The sequence below is a fragment of the Euprymna scolopes genome, chromosome 40, assembly GCF_053919585.1.
Source record: "Euprymna scolopes isolate OS-2025 chromosome 40, ASM5391958v1, whole genome shotgun sequence".
NCBI classification, from domain to species: domain Eukaryota; kingdom Metazoa; phylum Mollusca; class Cephalopoda; order Sepiida; family Sepiolidae; genus Euprymna; species Euprymna scolopes.
Genome location: NC_136521.1, coordinates 35108690 through 35131063, shown reverse-complemented (window position 1 = coordinate 35131063; position 22374 = coordinate 35108690). Strand labels below are relative to the sequence as shown.

General features: G+C 34.7%; 1 protein-coding gene across 1 annotated transcript in view; it reads left to right on the top strand.

Annotated features, from left to right (window-relative positions):
* The window catches only part of LOC145265488 (mesoderm-specific transcript protein-like), a 63980-nt gene that overhangs the window by 11725 nt on the left and 29881 nt on the right, over positions 1-22374 (top strand). Inside the window, exons 3-5 of the mRNA XM_080121365.1 lie at positions 7610-7689; positions 17385-17462; positions 19900-20030. Of these exons, the coding sequence (XP_079977491.1) occupies positions 7610-7689; positions 17385-17462; positions 19900-20030 (289 nt within the window). The remainder of the gene's footprint in view (positions 1-7609; positions 7690-17384; positions 17463-19899; positions 20031-22374) is intronic.

Genomic DNA, 22374 nt, shown 5'->3' with positions numbered 1-22374 from the left:
GTGTATCCACTTAATAACTGACCTTCACTCCTGATCTGAAATGGAACACATACATCAAATATTTTGCGAAGATCGTTGGAAAAATGGTTGGATCACTCTATCGTTCCAGAAGCTATTTCACTGCCGATGCAATTCCCTGTCTGTATAAGAGCCAGGTATGCCCTAAAATGGAGTACTGTTACCACATGTAGGCAGGAGCTGCTCGGTGTGCCCTACCCAGCCTTGATAGTTCAAAACTTGCTTCGAAACCTAGTAAGTGATGCTCTTTTCTCTTTCCTGGAACCTCTTTCCCACGGAAGAGATATTGCAAACCTATCTCTGCTTTTTGATAGCAAGTGCTCGACTAAACACCAATCTCCCCTTGCTAAACTTTCACAAAAAAAACACTCGACTAGCTACAACCGCTATCAACAATTTCCCTCACTCTCTATCCGTGCCTAAATCTAAACGCAGATTCCATGAACAAAGCTTCTTTCCCAGAACTGCCCATCTGTGGAACACTGATCTGCTGGCCTGCTTCCCGGTTGAATACAACATGGTTACCTTCAAATCCAATGTAAACAAGTTCTTGTTGAGCTGTCCCCATAATAAATTCTATCTATTTTACACTATTAACAATTACTAAACTAACACCTTACATTCATTAACCCTTAACCTTGAGTGGCCTTCAGACCTTTATAAGTGATGACTCCCAAGTAAAATAAAAAACAAAACCTCTATTTAATCTACGGGGATAGCATGCACCTATTCCATCAGCCATGACTGGGTAGAAGTTTGCAAGTAATTTGCAATTGTATTTTTGAGTGTCGCATGCACTGAGGATTGAACCTTCGACCTCCAGAAAAGTGTAATTTAGAACTGAATTTTTACCTGATACTTTATCCATTACACCACAGATTCTTGTGGGTTCCATTTGAAATTCTGTGCAAATTCCCAAGTTCAACAATAAGAAGACGCTTAGCGGTTACATGAGTCGAAACATGAGAATAACATTCAAGATGAGAACAGTAGTAAAAATTATCCAAATTATCAATCGTTATCTAAAATTTATTTGGTCAAAGTGCACTAATGTACCAACTAAAGAGTTACCTTCAAAAAGTTTATTTTGAAGGTTATGCGGCAAAAATTGAATGCATGCGCACAAAAACAAACATGGCAACCAGTGAAAACAATAGGGAATATATTGGATAATAAAGGTCTTAATATCATAAAAATTACTTGTTGGCAACTATTTTAAATGTGATACTTGTTCAAAACAGACCTGAATACCCCTAAAAAACAACTTTTTAAAGGTATGTTTATAGTTGGTACTCTTGCTCACTTTGACCATTTATTTTTAATTTTTCTTGTTACCTATGGCATTTTTGTATTCTTTTTTTCTTTGTTTTTTTTTGTGTTAGATGAAGAATTTGATCTCATATTTAGGTGGAATCATAAAAGATCAAGTTTAAGCGGAGTCCTTGGTAAAAGGTTGAAGTACGTGTTACACTTGGGACTCATATCTATGTTTCACACATAAATTGCTTAATATAATCACGGTTGCACTATAACTGTTTCAAAAACAATGAATACTAAATGTAAAATGTATATAGTTTATGTAATTAAATGTTTTAAAAGAAAATTGGTACAAACCTGTTTTTGTGCTGTCTGTAGTGTTGATTGGCAGGCAAAAAGAAACGAATAGAAAAAAAAAAAATGGCCGCTACTTCTACTTATATGATTGCAATCTTGTCACCTGATATGCAAATGAAATGCTTCTGGTTTTGAATAGAAAGGCTGATTTTTCAGTTTGGATTTGGAACGGCAGCAAGTTTTGACAGCTGAGTAATGAGTTTTGGAGTTGCGAGTTTTGACAGCAGTGTCAGATTTGGAGTAGCAAGGTTTGACACAAGTGTGACAGATTTGAAGTAGTTAGTTTTGACAGCAGTGTCAGATTTGGAGTAGCATGGTTTGACACGAGTGTGACAGATTTGAAGTAGTTAGTTTTGACAGCAGTATCAGATTTGGAGTAGCAAGGTTTTACATGAGTGTGACAGATTTGAATTAGTTAGTTTTGATAGCAGTATCAGATTTAACCAAGGAAATTGTTACTTGGAAAGTGTAGAATAGTTAGCACTTGATTATTTAACCGCACTTTATATTTTGGAAATTTTGGGATGAATATTGAAGAATTGATTGCTGAATCTTTATTAAATCAACCATGTGAGTTGTCTGCTCTTCAATAGAATTTCGTTTTTCTTTAAATCCAGAAAAATGGATTTCCACTTAAATCGCTACAGCCTTTCATGCAAAGGAGGTGGGCTCCCTTTACTGTGCTAGAAAATTACTCAGACTAGAGAGCGTCCTGTGTCTTTAACCATAATTCACCTATGCATGGCATATTGTTGCCACATCTGAACTGGTTCATCTACCACTAGTCTCCTTATCATAGAGAGCAGGGTTCGTACAGACTTGAAAAGTTCTTGAATTTTTAATTTTTCCTTGAAAAGGCCGTACTTACATTATTACCTTGAAAAATCCTTGAAAATATGGAAAAGGGCTTGAAATTTTTTTTTCTTTGTCCAGTAAAAATTTGTGTCAAAATATTAAAAAATAAAATCGAAATATATACTATTAAATTATTTTTTAAGTACAGTGTAACCCGAATATAAGATACTTCTCCTGGTCCTGTGGCTCTCTTATATCTGGGTTACACTTATATCTGGGGTTATTATATCCTCGTTACACTGTACATTAACATAACTCTAATTTTGGGACCAGATAGAATCTCTCTTACATCCAGTGTTCGTATGTCAGAATCTCTTATATCCGGTTTACACTGTATTAATAAAAATAGCATTAAAATATTTTTAAATATTGCAAATAAAATTAAAAAACATTGTTCTGAAATTGTATAGTATTGTGGATACAAGAGTTACGCCCCTTTATCACAAACGACCTCGGGTAGTTTTGTTATAAAGATTCAAATTTCCATCTATTTTTTGTTCTCATTTATAATTGATTTTTTGGGGGAGGGGGACATAAGGGGGAGAGATTAGTAGTGACCACCATAAATAAAATTAACCCCTTCCTTTCTAAAAAAAAATACTTTCCTTGCACGGACAAGACTCTCCAATTGCGAATTCCTCCCACCCATTCTAAGCAAAAAAAGTTATGATAATTTAAAATTAGGCCAGCTAAGCAAAAAAAATAAAAAATGGGCACGATGGCAGCCATCTTAGTTGAAAATTAAGTCGTAAAGAGCGTTAATATTTGAAATGAAGTAAAAAGCATTTAAAACTACTTAAAAACACCAAAAAATGATGCAGGCAGGTTGTAAAGTGACTGTTATTGGCTATGGTAACATTTATTTGTTGTATATTTGATTTTTTACCACTTTTATGAAATGCTGTGGATTGTAAAACAATTTCCAAATTTTATTTTGAAAACTTGAATTTTGTCTGGAGAAAGCTTTGAAAATGGACATTGAAAATCTGTACGAACCCTGGACAGGGTCCAAAAATATGTCTATACTAGCTCTTGTTAAACCTTGCAAGTAGCATTATAAGTTGATGTTTTTTTTCTTTTTAGATAATTGTTATTTTATCAACTTTCATGAAAAGAGCTATGTAAAAGATGCTTGAAACCGTTTGAATTATGCAAATACCATCAGTAGTTCAAAAGTTATGAGAATATGGAAGAAGTGCCAAAATTCATGCTTTTCCGTGGACATTTTTCTTTAGAAAAAGTGGGCTAAATTACGAACCTCAACATTTCAAGAAATTCGGTAAATTTGCCACCATTTATTTATTTTTCAAGCTATTCTCATGAAACTTGGCACTCTTATGTAAAATTGTGTGCTTGTTTTGATTATGCAGTCAAATCTGATGTATCTCTTTACCATAAGCCATGAATTATAAATTCAGATGCACAAATTTCAATTTTTTTTAAACTGGCGCATGGTATCATACAGTGAGTGTCTATTCATGAACAAAACTAAGTATTATAGTGGTATTTAAATATAGCTTTATTGAGAGTAGCCATTTTCCTGCCTCTTCACCAAAGGAGAGCTTAATCTAAAGAGCATTCATGACCGGTATTTACTACTCCCCTCAAAGAAAAAAAATTGAGTAGATATGAATTAATCTCAGAAATAAATTGAAGAAAACTTTTTATATAGATTTTGAATTTCTGTAAAATATGGAAATTTCCATAGTCAACCAGAACTTATGCATTTAGAAACCAGTCCAATTTTCAATTTTGGAAATCCTCTCTATCTGGCGAAAAATATACTCCCATTTTCTGAGATGCAGCCATAAAACGTACTATATATGAATCCTCAAATGTAGCTTCCACGATACCAGGAATCCTGATAAGCAACAACTATATATTCACCAGTTGATGATAATTTTCAGCATTTCTATTCTGTTCTTTTACTGAAAATTCAACTATGTAAACAAAGAAATAAAACGGTAAATTTTTACCTTGTTTTCACCTTAACATTTTTCTTTAAAATGATTACTTTTATAGGTTTTAGGGTATGCTGAAAACGAATATTGCATTTAAATTTTCTGCTAATAAGTAGTTTTCCGGATATTAAACAATGTCATTTCTTATGTTATCACTGGTGACCATCTTGGTACGTGCGAGCGCAACCCCGAGAAACTATGCACAAACGCATGTACCATCAGCAATAACATAAGAAATGACAGTGCTTAATATCCGGAAAGCTACTTATTTGCAGAAAATTTAAATGCAATATTTGCCTTCAGCATACCCAAAAACTTTAAAAGGTAGCCATTTTAAAGAAAAATGTTATGGTGGAAACAAAGTAATAATTTACAAAATGCATCACAATGAAATTCTTTATTGAACCGTCTTTTTTTTTTTTTTTTTTTTTTTTACACAGTGATCACCACTTATCAAGGCTCGGAAGCTACTCAGGGATAAGGGTTATTGCAAATACATTACGTTAGTGAGGAGATTTGATGAAGTGTTTACTTAAGGAGGCGGTTCATTAGGAATTTGTTAACATTAGACTTGAAGACATCCAAGTTGTAGTCTGGAGGGAAGCAGGCAGACGGAACAGAGTTCCACAGGCGTGCAGTTCTAAGAAAGAAGCTTTGTTCATGAAATCCACGTTTTGTCTAATTTTTATATGGAAACCAAATATTTTGTTATTAAAAGTGATTTGAAAAACAGTGAGAATGGACACGTGTCAAGGGCTGACATTATTTTAAAACCCTTGACACGTTTTTTTATGCATTTATTTCTGTGATACCTAAAAATTAGTTGGTTCGATAGAGAATTTCATTGTAATGAGTTTTAATTCCCCCCCCCCCACACACACACACACTTTTTGTGATTTGTCTTCTGTTATTTTACCGCACTGATATACTGTTTGTGAAAATTTATCTAAATAAATATTAAAAACAAAAAAATGAAATTATTTTATTTTTATTTTATAAATGAAACTGATAAGATATTTAAATGAATAAAGACGTTATCTATTTATTTATTTTTTGCTATCGTAAAGTTTTCCGAGATAAAAAGGTGAAGAAACAGTTATTATTGTTTTCTTATTGTTGCTATTCTTACTTAGATATCATCAGTTAAAAAAACGGGTTTGTTTTACAGATTCGAAAAAATGGTCTTGACAATGAGTTAAAAATAAAAAATTACACAAAATACTATTAGAAACTCACCCAATAAATGTCACGAGGACATTTATTTATTGGTTGGGTTTCTAACAATATTTTGTGTATTTTTAAGTCATTGTCGAGATTTCAAAGACATGAGATATCACGTGGCTATTTTTCTTTTTTTTTTGTGCTTGTGTAATGCTTGACACTACTTACTTTTCGAAATAAACAAACATTTTACATTAACTGAATACACTAGAAACTTATTCAACTAGGTAGAAGAGTAACTTATCTTGCCTCTGGTAATATTTATTTGGGTGTTTATGCACTTATGTTACCGTGCTATTTTTTTCAAATAGTATTTTCAAGTTAAATTCAAGTTTCACAATATCTTTATTTATTTATTTTTTTTTTATTAAATTGTTAGGTGAAAGTACAGAATAGTTAACAAAACACCCTTCTCTCCCCACGTTAAGAACGGGTTTCTAAATAATGTTATTATTTCAGCACGGTAGCATAAGTGCACAAGTACCTTTTATTTGTTATGTATTTGCTTTTTTGACCACTAAAAAACAATTCTATCTTAAGTACAAGCAAGAAGTTATAAATACCATGATAACAGAAACGCATGTACTAAAAAGCGTTAAAAAAAACAATATCATTTTGGTTTGGTATTGTTTAGAAATAAAATTTGAAAAACTTGAAAATAAATTTTTTTAAATTGACAAACTCACAATAAAAAATGACTAGTCTAGTAAAACGAAAGCAGTAAAACAGTTTTTTTATTTTTAAGAGAATACAAACGAAACTCGTTGATATGCTGACTGTAGACAGCTCAGTGCTAGTCAGTACATTAAGTGCGTAGCAAGCAGTTTTCTCGTTAAGCAGATTTGAAAGATAACATTTTAAAGAAATTTCTGCCCAACTAATAATCATCAAATATTTACTTATTATACATGAAAATAATTCTGAAACTATTATCTATATGGAAATGGATGATATATGCTGATTTATCTTATCAATTTAAAAATATTCTTCGTCAACTTTGCTCGGTCGTAACTTTGCTTCTTATGGTCATAAAAATATAAATCAAAGTTCAGTAGAGATGGACTTCTATGTTTATATAGCCTGTAAAATTTCAGCCATATCCAATCAAATTTGACCCCGCGGATGTGTATCCAAACGTAACGTATGAAATGTAAACATTGAAAGAACAGTTTCCCTTTTTGCTGTCGTCATTTTTTACTGTCTTTTTATTTTTAACTTGGAGCATTAAAACATTAAACACATAAAAGCAAAATAAATTAACATCATTGGAATTCTAATTCTATTCTCTTTCCATCAATGTAATTCTTTTAAAAATTGACCCACAAATAAAAAAGATATGACTTGTTGAAGCACATTAGGTATGTAATATTACTGATGTCCTTGGAAATACAGCATGTGCTTGTAATGCTATTGTTAGTAGTACTGGAAGAAAACACAACACATGGTTTATTATATAATTTTATTTGTGTGTGTGTGTGTGTGTGTGTGTGTGTGTGTGTGTGTGTGTGTGTGTGTTTGTTTTTGCGATACGTTTTGAATGAATTCAATTATTTACGAAAGTGCATTTTTATCTAAATGCTAGCTGGGAATAATTTTCCCTTTAACCAATTTGGTACTTCCACATGGGAAGCAGCATATATATTGTTTCTAAAATATAACTATCCATTGACACGTGTTTCGGCGTTTACGACTCATCAGAGTGGCTGAATCTAGCGAAATTCGAAATCGGGGACCCTTAGGCTCATTACCGCAGGGTCCTGATTTCGAATCTCATTAGATTCAGCCACTCTGATGAGTCGTAGACGACGAAACACGTGTCAGTGGATAATTATATTTTAAAAACAATATATATATATATATATATATATATATATATATATATATATATATTTTACGTGGATCTTTTTTTCTCTCTCTCTCTCTCTCTCTCTCTCTCTCAGATGAAGTCGGCCAAGGAGGAAATGAAGAAATCTTAATCTGTTTACATGGTTTCCCAACATCAAGTTACGATTGGGTGAAGGTAAGACTGGTTTATTTTATGAGTTGAAGGTTGTGAGTTCTCCAATTTTTTTTTTTTTTTTAGATCCAGAAAAAGGCAAATTTTGGCCTAAAATTCGGTACAGCCTCCCATGGGTGCAAATCCCCCCCTCCCTTTTTTTTTTTTACATAACTAACCAGAAAGGAGAGTAGAAAGTGGACCTTATGCTTACTTTAAGCAGTTTTGTAACTCTTGTTTCTGTTACATGCTTAACACGCAACAAATATTTAAACAAATGTAAAAACTCAGTTATAAAAAAAGCAAGAAATATTTATTGGACATAAATCAAGTTGAAAACAAGGAAACATTTTAACAAAAAAAAAAAAAAAAAGCAATATTTACAAATATTAAATCTGCTTTCTTTTGTACTACTAGAGATTTGAAAGCGTTTGACAAGGTCTAAGGGAGATAAGCAATTTTAACTTCAGTCTAATGGTTTTATTTAGAAGAAAGACCGAATAAAAGAGAATATTTAAATAATATTTCTTTGGTTAGAGAGAAAAACATAAATCTTTATATTTACCAAAAGTCCAGTTTTTCTTGGAGAGATGCAGGTAATTTATTCTTTTAAATGAGTTCCTTTCAGCTGGAGCATTATCCTGGGAATTTTGCTAGAGTCAATGGTAGTTAGCGTCTTAGCTGCTTAACTCTTAGCTGCATAACTGAAGGGTTTACACAAACAGCATTCTTTTTTAGTTTTAGTGGATGGAATATTCTAGAATCGCTCAAAATAGAATACTTTAATGTTCCACATTTTAGAATATTCCGGAATCTCTCCAAAAAAACGGTATTATATTCTATAATAATGTAATAATTTTAATAGTAGTAGTTATGTTTTTTATATTATTATAAGAAATTGGAATATCTTAATACTTTTATGAGGAAAGTGTCCTCTCTGGGCACTTCTATTATTTTGTCTTTTAATCCTCACAATCCATCAGCAATGTTTCTGATACAGGGAAAGTATTGTTGTTTTCTGGGTTGGTTCTGGGTTTTCCATCTCACACTAATTGTTGGATAGTTTCAGACCTTGAAGTATTTTTGTTTTAGCTTCTTACATCAAGTGACTCCATACCTTGTATGGCGTAACTTCTATTAAAAAAAAAATAAGAAAAAGCCAATTTCTGTTATCTTGGTAAATTTTCCTTTTACCTATTTTTTCTCAAAAAATATTTTCGACCCACCAAATGCAAAAAGGTTTTCTACTCTGGCAGCTTTTTTTCTGTGGATGCTTACCTTTGGTATTCCTTTCCTGCTCTCTGGGATAAATTCAAGGAACTGCTTTTTTTTTTTCTTTTTTTTTTTTTGCATGGAGATCACCACTCATCAAAGCCCGGAGGCCACTCAGGGATAAGGGTTATTGCGTGTACAGTAATCAATGAGATAGTATTGTAGTAAATATTAGTATTGGAGATTTGATAGTGTCTTACTTAAGGGGGTGGTTTGTCAGGAATTTGTTTATGTTGGACTTGAAGACATCCAAGTTGTAGTCAGGTTAGAAACAGGCAAACGGAAGAGAGTTCCACAGTTGTGCACTTCTGAGAAAGAAGCTCTGCTCAGGGAATCTACGTTTGGATTTAGGCACAAATAAAGAGTGGGGAAAATTATTGACAGTAGTTTCAGCCAGATAGGTGTTTCTCGTGAACGATTGGTGAGGGGGGGACCAGAGATTGGAGATCAGACGAGCACTTGCCATGGAAATAATGATAAAACAAAGACAGGCTCACAATGTCTCTTCTGTGGGAGAAAGGCTGAAGGGAAGAGAAAAGGGCATCCCCCACTAAGCCACGAAGTCTATTTTGTACTCTGTCAAGGCAGGATAGGCTGCTTTTAGCAGCTCCTGCCCAGATGTGGCAGCAGTACTCCATCCTTGGACGTACTTGGCTTTTATACAGATAGAGAATTGCATCAGTAGTGAGATATCTTCTGGAGCGGTAGAAGGATCCCACTATTTTCCCAGCATCCTTGGCAACAGACCTGATTTACGTGTTCCATTTCAGATAAGGAGTAAAGGTCAAACCCAGAAGCTTGTCAAAACATGAAGTCTCCCCAAGATGAGAGCCATTCATTTCAATTGATGCCAGATGGGGATCAGAACGTTGATGATGTAAAGATATAGAAGCTTGGTTTTGGATGTATTAAAAGTGACCAGCCACCTCTTCCCCCACGGTACCATGCACTCAAGATCAGAGGAGAGAGAATTAGAGAGAACTTTGTCATTTACGGCCTTTGATGTGTTGCCATAGATGGTCGTGTCATCAACATAGATGTCAACGAATGATTTAAGTATGTGTTTTGGGAGATCATTGATGTAGATCAGGAAGAGAGTTGGACCCTTGGGGGACTCCAGCATTAATACTGTGGGCCTCTGATTTCTGCCCATCAACCACTACTCTTATGAACCTATTGGAGAGAAATGATTTAATAATTGAGAAAACATTTCCAGTGATACTTGTGAAGTAGGCCCTTATGCCATACCTTATCGAAAGCCTTCGATATGTCAAGAGCAATTGCCCTGGAAAGGAAGCCTTTGTCAAGAGATTCGTTAATCCTATGAGATATAACCGTTAGCACATCTGCTGTAGATCTTGCAGAGTGGAAACCATATTGCATGTCACTAAGAAGATTATTTCTGCTGACATGGTTGACTACTTTATTTAATATGGATTCAAACAACTTACTCATGACACACAGGAGACTTATTGGTCTGTACTGAGAGGGAGATGGCTTTTCACCCGAATTCTTAAATACAGGGCATACTAATGAGGTTTTCCAGGGTGTTGGAAAGCACTTCTCCTTAACGCAACGCTTAAACAGTTTTGTAAGTATGCGGGCAAGTTCTGGTTGGAGTTTTTTCAGCACTATAACTGGAATGCCGTCAGAGCCAGTTGCTTTACTGGAATCAAGGTTCTTGATTAGCTTGGCGACCTCACGCACAGATATTTGTATGTTGCATAGCGTGTTGTTTGTCGTAGGAGGAAATACGGGGAGTTGATGGGCTTCGTCGCATAGGGTAGAATTAGCTGCAAAGATGTCTGATGCTGACGAGATGATCTCAGGTCTATTGATGATGGTTGGGATAGAACGCACGCTTCTGTTCAGGATCTTGTTTGCTATTTGCCAAAACTGGTGGGAACCAAGCTGCTGCTCAGCTACTTTGGATTTAACGGACTGAGCATATAGCTCTCTTGCATTTTTTTTATTACTCTTTTACAGTGGTTGCTGGCAGACTTGAAAGCAGCTTTAGTCTCAGTACATCTATTACGTTGGTAGCTATGGAAAAAGTGATTTCTGTGCGTGATGGCAGCAGCACATTCTGGGGAGAACTATGGCTGGCTGTTAGGTTTTTGTTGGAATTTTTTGGATGGTATGAATCGGTCTATGTCTACAATTAACCATTCGGCCAGGTATGATACTATAGAGGACACATACTTTTTAAACATGGAATGCAGAGGTAGATCAGTTATGAATGTACAGAAGCTATCCCAGTCAGCCATAGAGTATCGATATACAGTACGTGGAGGGTACGTCTGAAGATTTATTACATTTCATTTTTATCTTAACTGCTACAATGGAGTGGTCGGAGGATCCCAGAGGAGATAAAACGGAACATGAACATAGTTCAGGGGAAATTGTGAGGAAAAGGTCTAGAAGGCTTGCATATTGACCGGGTGTATCGGGCACACGGGTGAGTTCGTGAACAATCTGAGTGAGGTCATAGGCAATGGCAAAATCATGACAGAACCTCCCCTCATCATCAGTCTTATTTGAGTGGGTCAGCCATTCCACATGTGAATGTTAGCCGAAGGATGAGCAGACAGGATGTGGTCAATTTTCTCAGATATGCTCTTAAAGATAGTAACCCCACTGTTGTGGGGGCGATAGAGGGCAAATATAAATGCAGTGGTGTAAGCTAGTGCAACCTAGAAGCACATATAAGGTAAATTAGGGTCTTCTCTGGAGATATCCCTACCACATGGGAAGCTATCTTTAATGTAGGCACATATTCCATGCCCATGGCGATCTTGGGGGTCAGATTTAGATGTTAAGTTAGAGTATCCTTTAATTATGAATTCGTCTAGGGAAGTGGTTGGCCCTATGGCAGTTTCACATAGAAAGAATATGTCTGGTTTCATCTCATGTAATTGTATTTCAACCTCTGAAAGGTTGAAACGTAGACCCCTGATGTTGGAGAAGGAGACCTGGTAGGAGGGGTCTACGTTGGAGGATGGGGTTCTAGGTTTATTCGTGGTTTTTTTTTTTTTTTTTTTTTTTTGAGATTTGTGATGTTGAGGTTTTGGGATTTGTGGAGCAGGTTGATAGACTTGGTTGGAGCAGGAAAGAGAGAGGAAGTAAGAGAGAAAAAGACAATTTTTTTTTTTTTTTTTTTTGTAGCACATGATAAGATAAAGCCGTAACAATTACCCACTAGTATGGCATCGAGAGGCCCTACCAGAAACTACTGTATGGTCCAGAATCCATTCACCAAATGACAATACAGCAGCCCCGGTACTTTGCACCTACTTATAGGACAGCCTCTTTGGTGGTTAATCTAGCAATACACATGAAAAAATTTAAATGGCTTAAAATATTTCAATATTGGTATATATAGAAAGAGCTTGATAAGCTAAGAAAGAATCTTTTTAAATTTTTTAAATCCAATTAAAATCAAGGAAGTTATGACTATTTTTATGCCCCGCGTGTTTGGATATTTTCCCCCCTTTAAGACCATATGCGTTTTGTCACATTTTTTGCACTACTTTTTCAGTAAAAATGCTATATCTTTGTTAAAACACAAGACTAAGCAATGAAATTTGCCATATAAGTGTATTTTTGTGCAAGGAATCTGAATATGCTACTGAAAATCTCCAGAAATGAATGGTTTCCAAATAATTCACATAAATATGCAGTGATTGTTTAAAAATGCCATGTATTCATTAAAAGAAAAGAAGTTAGAGAACTCAAAGTTTAGTTGTAATGCATTTTATGTGCCAAAAACTGAAATCGAAATCTAGGATTGGTTAAAAATGAATATATTGCAATATTTCTTTGGTATTATTGTAGATTAATACCTTCTGCTACCCCTCCCCATCTGACCACCTCTCCAAAATATGTGATTCTACCTTTATAGACATTTGCATGTGAACAACTTGAAAAACTTTAATAAAAAATAAACAAAAATTATTTTAGAATTTAATGTAAAATGATTTCCCATTTTGAATCATTTGAGTGTTTTAGGGCAGTTACCCCCCCCTTTTCCTATGATAGATAAATCCTGGGTGTTTTTTTTGTTCGTTTGTTTGTTTTCTAAAAGGCAATTATGCATGGTTTTAAGAGGATCTTTGTGCAATTATGAGAAGGTAGGGAGGTTGCCACTCTGACTTTGGGTTAATGATAGGGCTAAGGAAAATTATGTGTGAACATCCTGAAGACTTGATAGAAACAAAACAAAAACAATTTTAGAATTTAGAGTGAGGGTTTGGTTTCACATAAATGTAAAATAATTCACCATTTTAAGATGATCCTAGCGTTTTAGGACAGTTGACCAATTTATTTTTTTGGGGGGGGGGATTAATCGTGTGCACTTTTCTTCAAACGTTTCTATGCTTTTTTTTTTTTTACGTTTATATGAGCTCACAGGGGAAGTTTGTCTAGTGGGGAGCCATGCCACTTGTACTTAACGTTATTGTTAAGGCTAAAGGAGGAGGCTTGCCATTCTTACCGAGGATTAGACATAGAATTAAGCGGGGTTTTTTTTTAAGAGGGTGTTTGATACCCATTGTGAAACTTTACAAGAATTATGACAGACAAAAATAAATGTTATTCAAAAAGTGATGTCCCTCTAACAGAAAACATGATGCTTGGAAAAATATCAAGTATTTAAATTCTATTTAAATATAAAAAAAAGAAACAAGTTTTTAAAGCTGGCAAATTGTTAAAAAATTTGAATTAATGTTATTTTGATTTTTAATTACATTTCATGTCCTTTCCTACCATTTTAATTTTTAACTGAGCACCTCCTACAAATATTTAAATATTGATTAATTTAAAAAAAAAATATTTTTTTAATAATCAGGTAGATTAATTTCCATTCGATAATAATTCACTGAAAACATTTTTTTAAGGGACGAAAATAAGAAGTGTGTTACCGTTCGTAATTGTACACGTGAACCAAAACATCATATTTCACATTTTCGCTTGTTAAAATATTTTAAAATGTACTACTACCCAATTTTTAAAAATATTTGTATGGTTGATAACAAAATAGCTCTAACATGTAAGATTTTTTTTTATAACCAGATTTTCAATTAAAAAAAATCGATTTGGAATAAAAATAAACAACAAAAACAAATAACTGTTTACGCCATGTTATCGCTGCTGATACAGCTATTATCACTAATACTACAGAAGTCTTGATTCAAATTCATAACGATTTTTTCGGATATTATGTTTTTAAATTGCTACGTACCACTAGAGAAAACACTGTCCAATCATCTTTTTAATGAATAAACATAGTAAAAAGATTGTTTTATTTGATAGTGAGTGTCTGAAGAAATTTTTTTTCAAAATTTTCAATACTCACCATTTTGAAATCTTTTTTTAACACAGCAAAAAAAGGAGTAGTCAAATGAATTTCGGACACTCGAAATTATTAAAAATGACATTTCTTTTGGTTAATTTCCAAATTTCATTAAAAAATTCTTAACAGAAACACAGTACAAATGTTTAGAAATCGGGGGGGGGGGGGGTCGTTAAAAAATCTTACCGAAAATGCCGTTTTATGATGTTCACATTTTTATCATTTTATTTGCTTAAAACTCTAAAAATATATAATGTATGTTATTACTTACTAATTCATTTGAAAGTATATTCATTTCTGAACAAAACGGTGGTATTTTGAAGACTTAAAGTGCTTTGGTTTTTAAAATATGACTATTTTAGCAGAAATCCCTTGAAATCTGTGATTATCCAAAGCATTTTAATGGCTACGTGTATTGCTAGTTAATCCAAGGTTCGAGTCCCTGACTATCAGGCGGATAACGTCAGCCCAGATGAAACGTTTACCTCCAACACCCGTACTAGTGACATGACCATAAGGATAGACATAGAAACAGAAATTTTTGGTCATCTCGGACTACTGTTCACAAAATACTACCGATCTGGAAAGCAGCTTTTTCTTCACCCTTTGTCAGAAAAATCACTCATTGGAAATGAGGACTGAAGGACAAAAAAGGAGAAGCGAGAGTTACTGGAGCTGCCAATAACACATCCACATGCATTATCTACTCTCCATTAAAAAAAGATGGAAAAAAAAGATGAAAAGGACTTTTTAATATCTACTTAGTATAAGTCCGTTGCCCCATTCCCAGCTTAGAATAGTACTTGAAGATAGTTTCCCCTCCCATGCTAATGCATGAATACTTTTTGCCTTTATCTACCTCGAGTTAGAATGTTTCAGCATTCCAGTTCCACCCCATAATAAATATGCTATAATGGAACTTTTATCAAATTGGAAAGTCTGGTTATTTTAACTCGTTTAAAAAACTGGTTAAGAAGTAATACCTTTACGGTTACATATTAAATTTAGACTAGCTAGAAGTAATGCATACTTTAGAGAGAAAAAAAGCTGTGTGTTTTTGAGTTCAGATAATATGCAGGTATAATTTCGGAAATGTTCAATTTCATGGGAGACTTTTTTTTCTCGTGTTTTAAATATAAGAAAAAAGTATTGGTTAATAATAGTATATTTGACAAAAAAGATTTAGGGGAAAAAAGATAAAAAGAAAACAAGACAAATATTCAGGATTAAAGTCAAAACTGAAATAAGAAAAAAATAATACAAAAGTTTGCAATACACAGATGTTAGTGTTTTTAGATTAGTAGACTTTAAAAGTAACCAGCAAAACATTACCACTGTTGCTCAAAGCATCTGAACACAGTGTAATTTTGTAGAAAAGTGAAACCTAGCCAGTGAAAGTTGAGGACATGTGTTGCATGGAGAGAATGGAAAGAAATAATATGAGAATGATGCAATGTAATGTTCATCTATAATATAAATCTCACCTGTCTGTTTAAATGTATGTATGTATGTATGTTTGCATGTCTGTTTAAATGTATGTATGTATGTATGTTTGCATGTCTGTTTAAATGTATGTATGTATGTATGTTTGCATGTCTGTTTAAATGTATGTATGTATGTATGTTTGCATGTCTGTTTAAATGTATGTATGTATGTATGTTTGCATGTCTGCCTAAAACTTTCGACAGAGGCGACGGATTTTCACAAGATTAGTATCGTTTTGAAGCTTGACCCTTCAGACGACAAATATTGAAAAATTGGCTAAAATCATTAATTCTTGCACCCTGAACTGGGCATTTTTCTACAATTTTAAAGTCATCCCCTCTTTTTGATTGACTAGCCTTAATTTAAACCTTTGTCACTTCCGGTTTGGTGATGAACACAACAGCAAAGATGTCACTTTTTTTTTTCCTTCTTCGCGATACAGGTTTCAAGCTTACCTCCCCACTACCACTTTTTGCTCAATGCACACCTCCAGACACCTTGGCAACACTGGGCACCCAGGATGGTCTTAAATAAAAGCTTAGATCTGATAACCTCAGAAAAATATTCGATTTGGACTGTATAGAAAAATATGTGAAGAACGGTAAACTTTTTTGGCTTAGTTGGTTTAGTAGGTATATAACAGTTAAGGTGGCAGGCGAAGGGAGGTGAAGTTGGAGGAGCCTAGAAGTAGAAGTCAAGAAATCAATTTCCATTGGAGAGCAGTTCTATCTCTCTTGGCCTGTTGATGCTGATAAAACAGATGCAGGATGTAGTGGCTCTGGAAAGGGGTGGGGACACAGATAACCAAAACTCTGCCTCTCACTATATGTAAATGGTATCTTCCACTCCAATTCATTCCTTCTATATCTCTCTTCTTCCATCTCTCTCTCTCTCTCTCTCTCTCTCTTACACATGCATTTGATTTCTGTCTCCTTTGTTCTGTTAATTAAACTCTTTGAACAAGTGTCCGCATGGTTCTCAATCGACAAGAAAGGAACAGTGCAAACATTGATGAAACCTGGGTTACAACGAACATGCAGGGCATATGATGTTGTATACAACAAGATGTGGATCAATTATATTTGGATTGCGAAGTTATTGAGTTTTTAAAAAGGTTTGCTATCTTCATGAGGACAGGGTGGAACAGGTACTAGTATGATGGCAAGAACTGAGGAAGTTCAAAGAACTTTTACTAACAAGCAGTACGTTACAACTGTTGATCAAGAAAAGAGTCTATCAGGCATATACTAGTGATAGGACGATCCAATAAACTCTTTAAAATCAAACCGACGTCAGCATGGTTCTCCATCAACGAGCGAGGAAGAGGAGCCAACAGTGCGAACATTGATGAAACTTGGGTTAAAACGAAGATGCAGGACGTATGATGTTATACACCCATGACGATAAGAGTATACAACAGGAGGAAGTGAGAAGGATAGATTTAAAATAAAACGACACAAAGACCTCGCCAGAGATATGTTAGCTAGGAAGTTCATTTCTAAAGTAAATAAATCGCGTTCTTTATAGCATCTGCAAATTCAACCACATTTTTATGAAATGGTTTTGCATTTCAAATAAAATATTCAAATTATAATTTATATTTTCTTTTCAGGTTCATGGTGAAATCCTGAAGCTGTTTGGAAGGGTGATATTCTTGGACTTTCTTGGCTATGGATTCTCGGATAAACCGGTGAGTTAGCGAAATGAATTTTTACCTGCATTCACGTAATTGTAAATTCCATTAATGGTTTTTTGTATGACGTATTCCTTATAAGCACCACTGCCCTGTCTGCTGGTGCTGTTGAAAAAGCAAGTACATCCTTGCACAATCATAATACCCCTCCCCCGCCCTGCACACCTATTCGCCATGTGTGAAAACCTGTGGAACTTAAGAAAGAGATCCTAGTGGTTGATGTTTCTAGAAGTTGGAGAAGCATGACATTAAATCTTCATTTCTTAGTTTTGCATTCGTTTTCTCCTTATTTTTTGTGCTTGGCGTACAAGCAGGAAAGGAAGGAAGAAAGAATACAGCTTTTCTGGCTTAAAGAAACATTCGACTGACTGAAATGGTTAGCAGGCCATGCATAAAAATAGATGTTATAAATGTAAACCTTAACTAAGGCTTAATTATTTTTACTATGACTTTGTGCCAAAATGAACATTTCAAATTACAATATTAAGAATATTTTGTCTTGCTTATGTTTTGTCTTGCTGGTGTCTAAGTTCTTGCAGTGGGAAAGAACCAAGTACTTTTTTTGGGTGTATATATCGAACACGTAAATCTTTCTGTCGAACTCTGCAAGGACCCTTGGCGTACCGGATATTGTACTTGATAAAATACAGTTGTAAGTTACACTTCTTTGGAGACTGAAGGTTATATTCGGGTAACAATTATGGCTAACGAAACGAGAGCATGCTACCCTTGTGAATAAAATAAAGGGTTCTATTCGAAATTCCATGCAGATTCCTGAGTTTTGCAGAAAGATTCCCGGGTTCGATAAGATACATCTGAATAAAGTAGGAGGACACATGTTGTGCGAATAACACTGGAGATGAGAACAATTATCCGATTAACACAAATAATATTGTATGTTCAAATTACAATATTAAGAATATTTTGTCTTGCTTGCAGACGTTAAGAAGTAGGGAAGAAGTTAAAAAAAAAAAAAGAAAATCACACAAAAAATAATAAATGACAATAATTTTTTATTATTAAATATTTATTTACTAGCGTAATGTGTTGAACCAGGATGGTATTGTGATCTTATGTTCTTATAATTTTCAAGGCTATTACTTCCAACTCCTATTAAAAATACACTCCATCTAAACTGAAGACGAGGTATACCTTGAAATTTCAAAGAACATAACTGCATTGATACCATCCTGGCTCAACACATTTGTTGGTAAATGATTAATAATAAAAAATTGAAAGATTTCAATAATTTTTTAAATTATTTATTTACCAACTTAATGTGCTGGTCTAGCATAAGAGATGGGTCGATAACAGCTGGTGCGATGACTGCTGAAGAGCATGTTCATATCTATATAATCCATCAGGGGTCCATCCTGGGCCCAACTCTTTTCCTGAATGATCTTACAAATCACATCCTTACATCATTCATAGACATTTATGCTGATGACACTAGCATCTATGGTAGTACATCTAAGATCATAAACAACTAAGTTCTCTCTCCTCTGATCTTGAGCATGTGGTACAATGGAGAAAGGAGTGACTGGTTACTTTTAATGCATCTAAAACCAAGCTTTTATCTTTACATCATCAATATTCTGATCCCCATCTGGCATCAATTGAAATGAATGGCTCTCATCTTGGGAAGGCCTCATGTTTTGACAAGCTTCTGGGCTTGACCTTTACTCTTGATCTTAAATGGAACACGTACATTAAATCTGTTGCCAAGGCCGCTGGAAAAATGGTGGGATCCTTCTATCGATCCAGTAGATATCTCACCGCTGATGCAATTCTCTATCTATATAAGAGCCAGGTATGTCCAAAAATGGAGTACTGTTGCCACATCTGGGCAGGAGCTGCTAGAAAGGACTTGTCCTTTCTTGATAGAGTTCAAAATAGACTTCATAGCCTCGTAGGGGATGTCCTTTTCTCTTCCCTGCAACCTCTTTCTCACAGAAGAGAGATGTTGCGAGTTTGTTTCTGCTTTATCGTTATTTTCATGGCAAGTGCTCTACTGAACTTCAATCTATGGTCCCCCCCCCTCGCCAAACTTTCACAAGAAACACTTGTCTAGCTGAAAACACTATCAATAATTTCCCCCCACTCTTTATCTGTGCCTAAACCTAAATGTAGATTCCATGAATAAAGCTTCTTTCTTAGAACTGCACGCCTGTGTAATCGTCTTCCGTTTTCCTGCTTTCCAGCTGTGTATAATATGGTTGTCTTCAAGTCGTAAACAAGCTCTTGATGAGCCGTTCCACTTAAGTTAACAAATTTACCACATTTCCATTACTAACGATTACTATATTGTCCAATTTCTACTGTACACTCTTAACCCTTATCCTTGAGTGATCTCTGGTCCTTGATAAGTGGTTATTCCTATGTAAAAAAAAAATTCCTAAAAGAGTTTTGGTTTTTCTTCCTCTTTTTCTTTCAGAGGCATCATACATATAGCATTTTGGAACAAGCTGATATTGTGGAATCTTTATTAACCTTCAATGGCATCAGTCATTACCATATCCTCGCTCATGATGTTGGCAATACTGTCGGTCTTGAATTACTTGCAAGGTAACCAATCTATTTAATTTTCTTATGTCTGTTAAATATAAATGGGTTCTTCTTCGTTATAAGAAACAAATTAAAAAATCGAAATAATGAATTTCAAGTAAAACCAATCAGATCTATTTAATTGTCACATCACAGTAATGAACATATCCAAAAATTACAAAAAAAAAAGCGATAAGGTAGATAATTGATTAAAAAAAACAGTTTTCGAAGACAATTAGTGAAAACTGAGTTTTGCTAAATTGACCAAAGTTTTCAGAAAATATTTACCTCCCTTGTTATGAGTCAAACAAGGAGAGGAATGTATTGACTGTACCACATGGCACCTTTAAGTGCTGAAAAAGTTTTAAGAATTAAAGAGACCCTATTCATGTTATATATATTTATCAACGCTGTACTTAAAAAGAATAACTGCAAACACTTATGTATAAAAATATAATGCTCTCATACTGTCAGCCATTTAAAGTAATTCTTAATTACAGGATAGAGCGATAAAAGTGTCGCCATAAAGAAAACAACACTACAGCTTTATTTTAAAACTTCTATTGAAAAAAAATCAATGCAAGTAACTTGATTATATAGTAGAGCTGGCCTCAATCACGACCTCGATATGGGTCTGGAACTGGTAACATGCCTTTTCCACAAGTATCAGCAGGAGCTCGCCGGATTGCGACGATCAGGCTGGCTTTGGTGTTGAGAGGTCATGTTGCTGATGTTCTCGACGTATAACCAAACGAAATAGTTCAGTGGGTTCAGGTCGGAGGAGGAGGGACCAGTGAGAGAAGGGTACAAAGTCGTAGGACTCCTTCTGAAGCCAAGCCTGGGTCTCTTTGGACTTGTGGGCTGGCGCTGAGTACTGCTGCCATACCCGGGGTCTGCCAGCAGCCACCTGATTAAACCAGGGTATCGCCACACTCTTCAGCATATCCAGGTACACTTTGGTGTTGACGTTCAAGCCAACTTCGAAGATGTGAGGTGGCATGATGTGGCCCTCACTTGAAACCACACCAAAGGTCATAACCATGGCTAGAAACTTTGTTTGCATCACCCTGGGCACATCCCTGTTATTCGTGGCAATCTAGCACAGCATTTTGAGGGTGCTGTCAATGGTCCTGTTGTCATAACTTGGATCAATAGAGAGCATGAGTTGTACAGCAACGCATCTCCAATCTCACTCGTTGAACATTGTATCACTTTCCGACATGATAGAAAGTTTCTATCCTTCTTATTTGTACATAACAGGCCAACTAGCAGATGGTCTGCAACAAAAAAGTTTTCATCAAATAGAAATGGAATCATGTCGTCTTTTCTAGGGTGACAATTTTATCGTGCCACCCTGTATAATTTTAGTATTGTCTTTACTGAGGATTGAACCTTCAACCTCCAGAAGACTGTCACTTTGATTATTCTTTATCCATTGACCCACAGGTCCATGTGATGCTATTGTTGATATAGAAACCAATTAACTCAAGCATAACCTGTACACAAATGAATGTGCTGGTGCTACAAGATCAGGCTGTCTGAAGGTATCTGCTTCTTGGGTTAAAATCCGCCAAATAATGATGTCATTACTTTTTTCTTTTCCCTTTGCAAAACTTAATCATGGTGTTCAAAGTAAAAAAACAATTTTTTTTTCTACAAAACAACAAAACCAAATACTCTGAATAACTATTTGAAAATATAAATAACTTGAAGCCTAAAAACGTTTATCAAAACGACCATATTCAGCATTAAATAACCTGAAAAGGATTGATAAGCCAAAAAGCAAAACAACTAAACCAAACACTACAAATAAATATTTAAAAATAAAAATAACTTGAAGCATAAACGCTTTTACTAAAATGACTGGATTCGGCATTATATAACCCAAAAAGGGTTGATATGCTGTAAAATAAGATAATCAAACCACAAATCATGTATGTAGATGTATGCATATTGAATATAGATTTAGACACATTAAATATAGATGTAGGCACATTAAATATAGATGTATGTGCATTAAATATAGATGTATGTACATCTATAATATAAAGCTGAATGTGTGTGTGTGTGTGTGTGTGTGTGTGTGTGTGTGTGTGTGTGTGTGTGTGTGTCTGGTCACGAATAGGCTCCTATATGGTTGACTATTTTAAAAAACTGATTACATATAATGATAGATGTATCGAGACACAGGAATGGGTATGTTTGATCTGGCAGAACGGTAGTTCATTAAAATTGTGGGGTCTGCGTTCGCGCCTGGTCCACAAAGTATGAAAATAAAAAATTAAAAAAAACGTTTACAAGTGTTTTTGATATAGATATACATAAGAATACTTTGATAAGTATGTTTTAACTTAAATAGGGATGG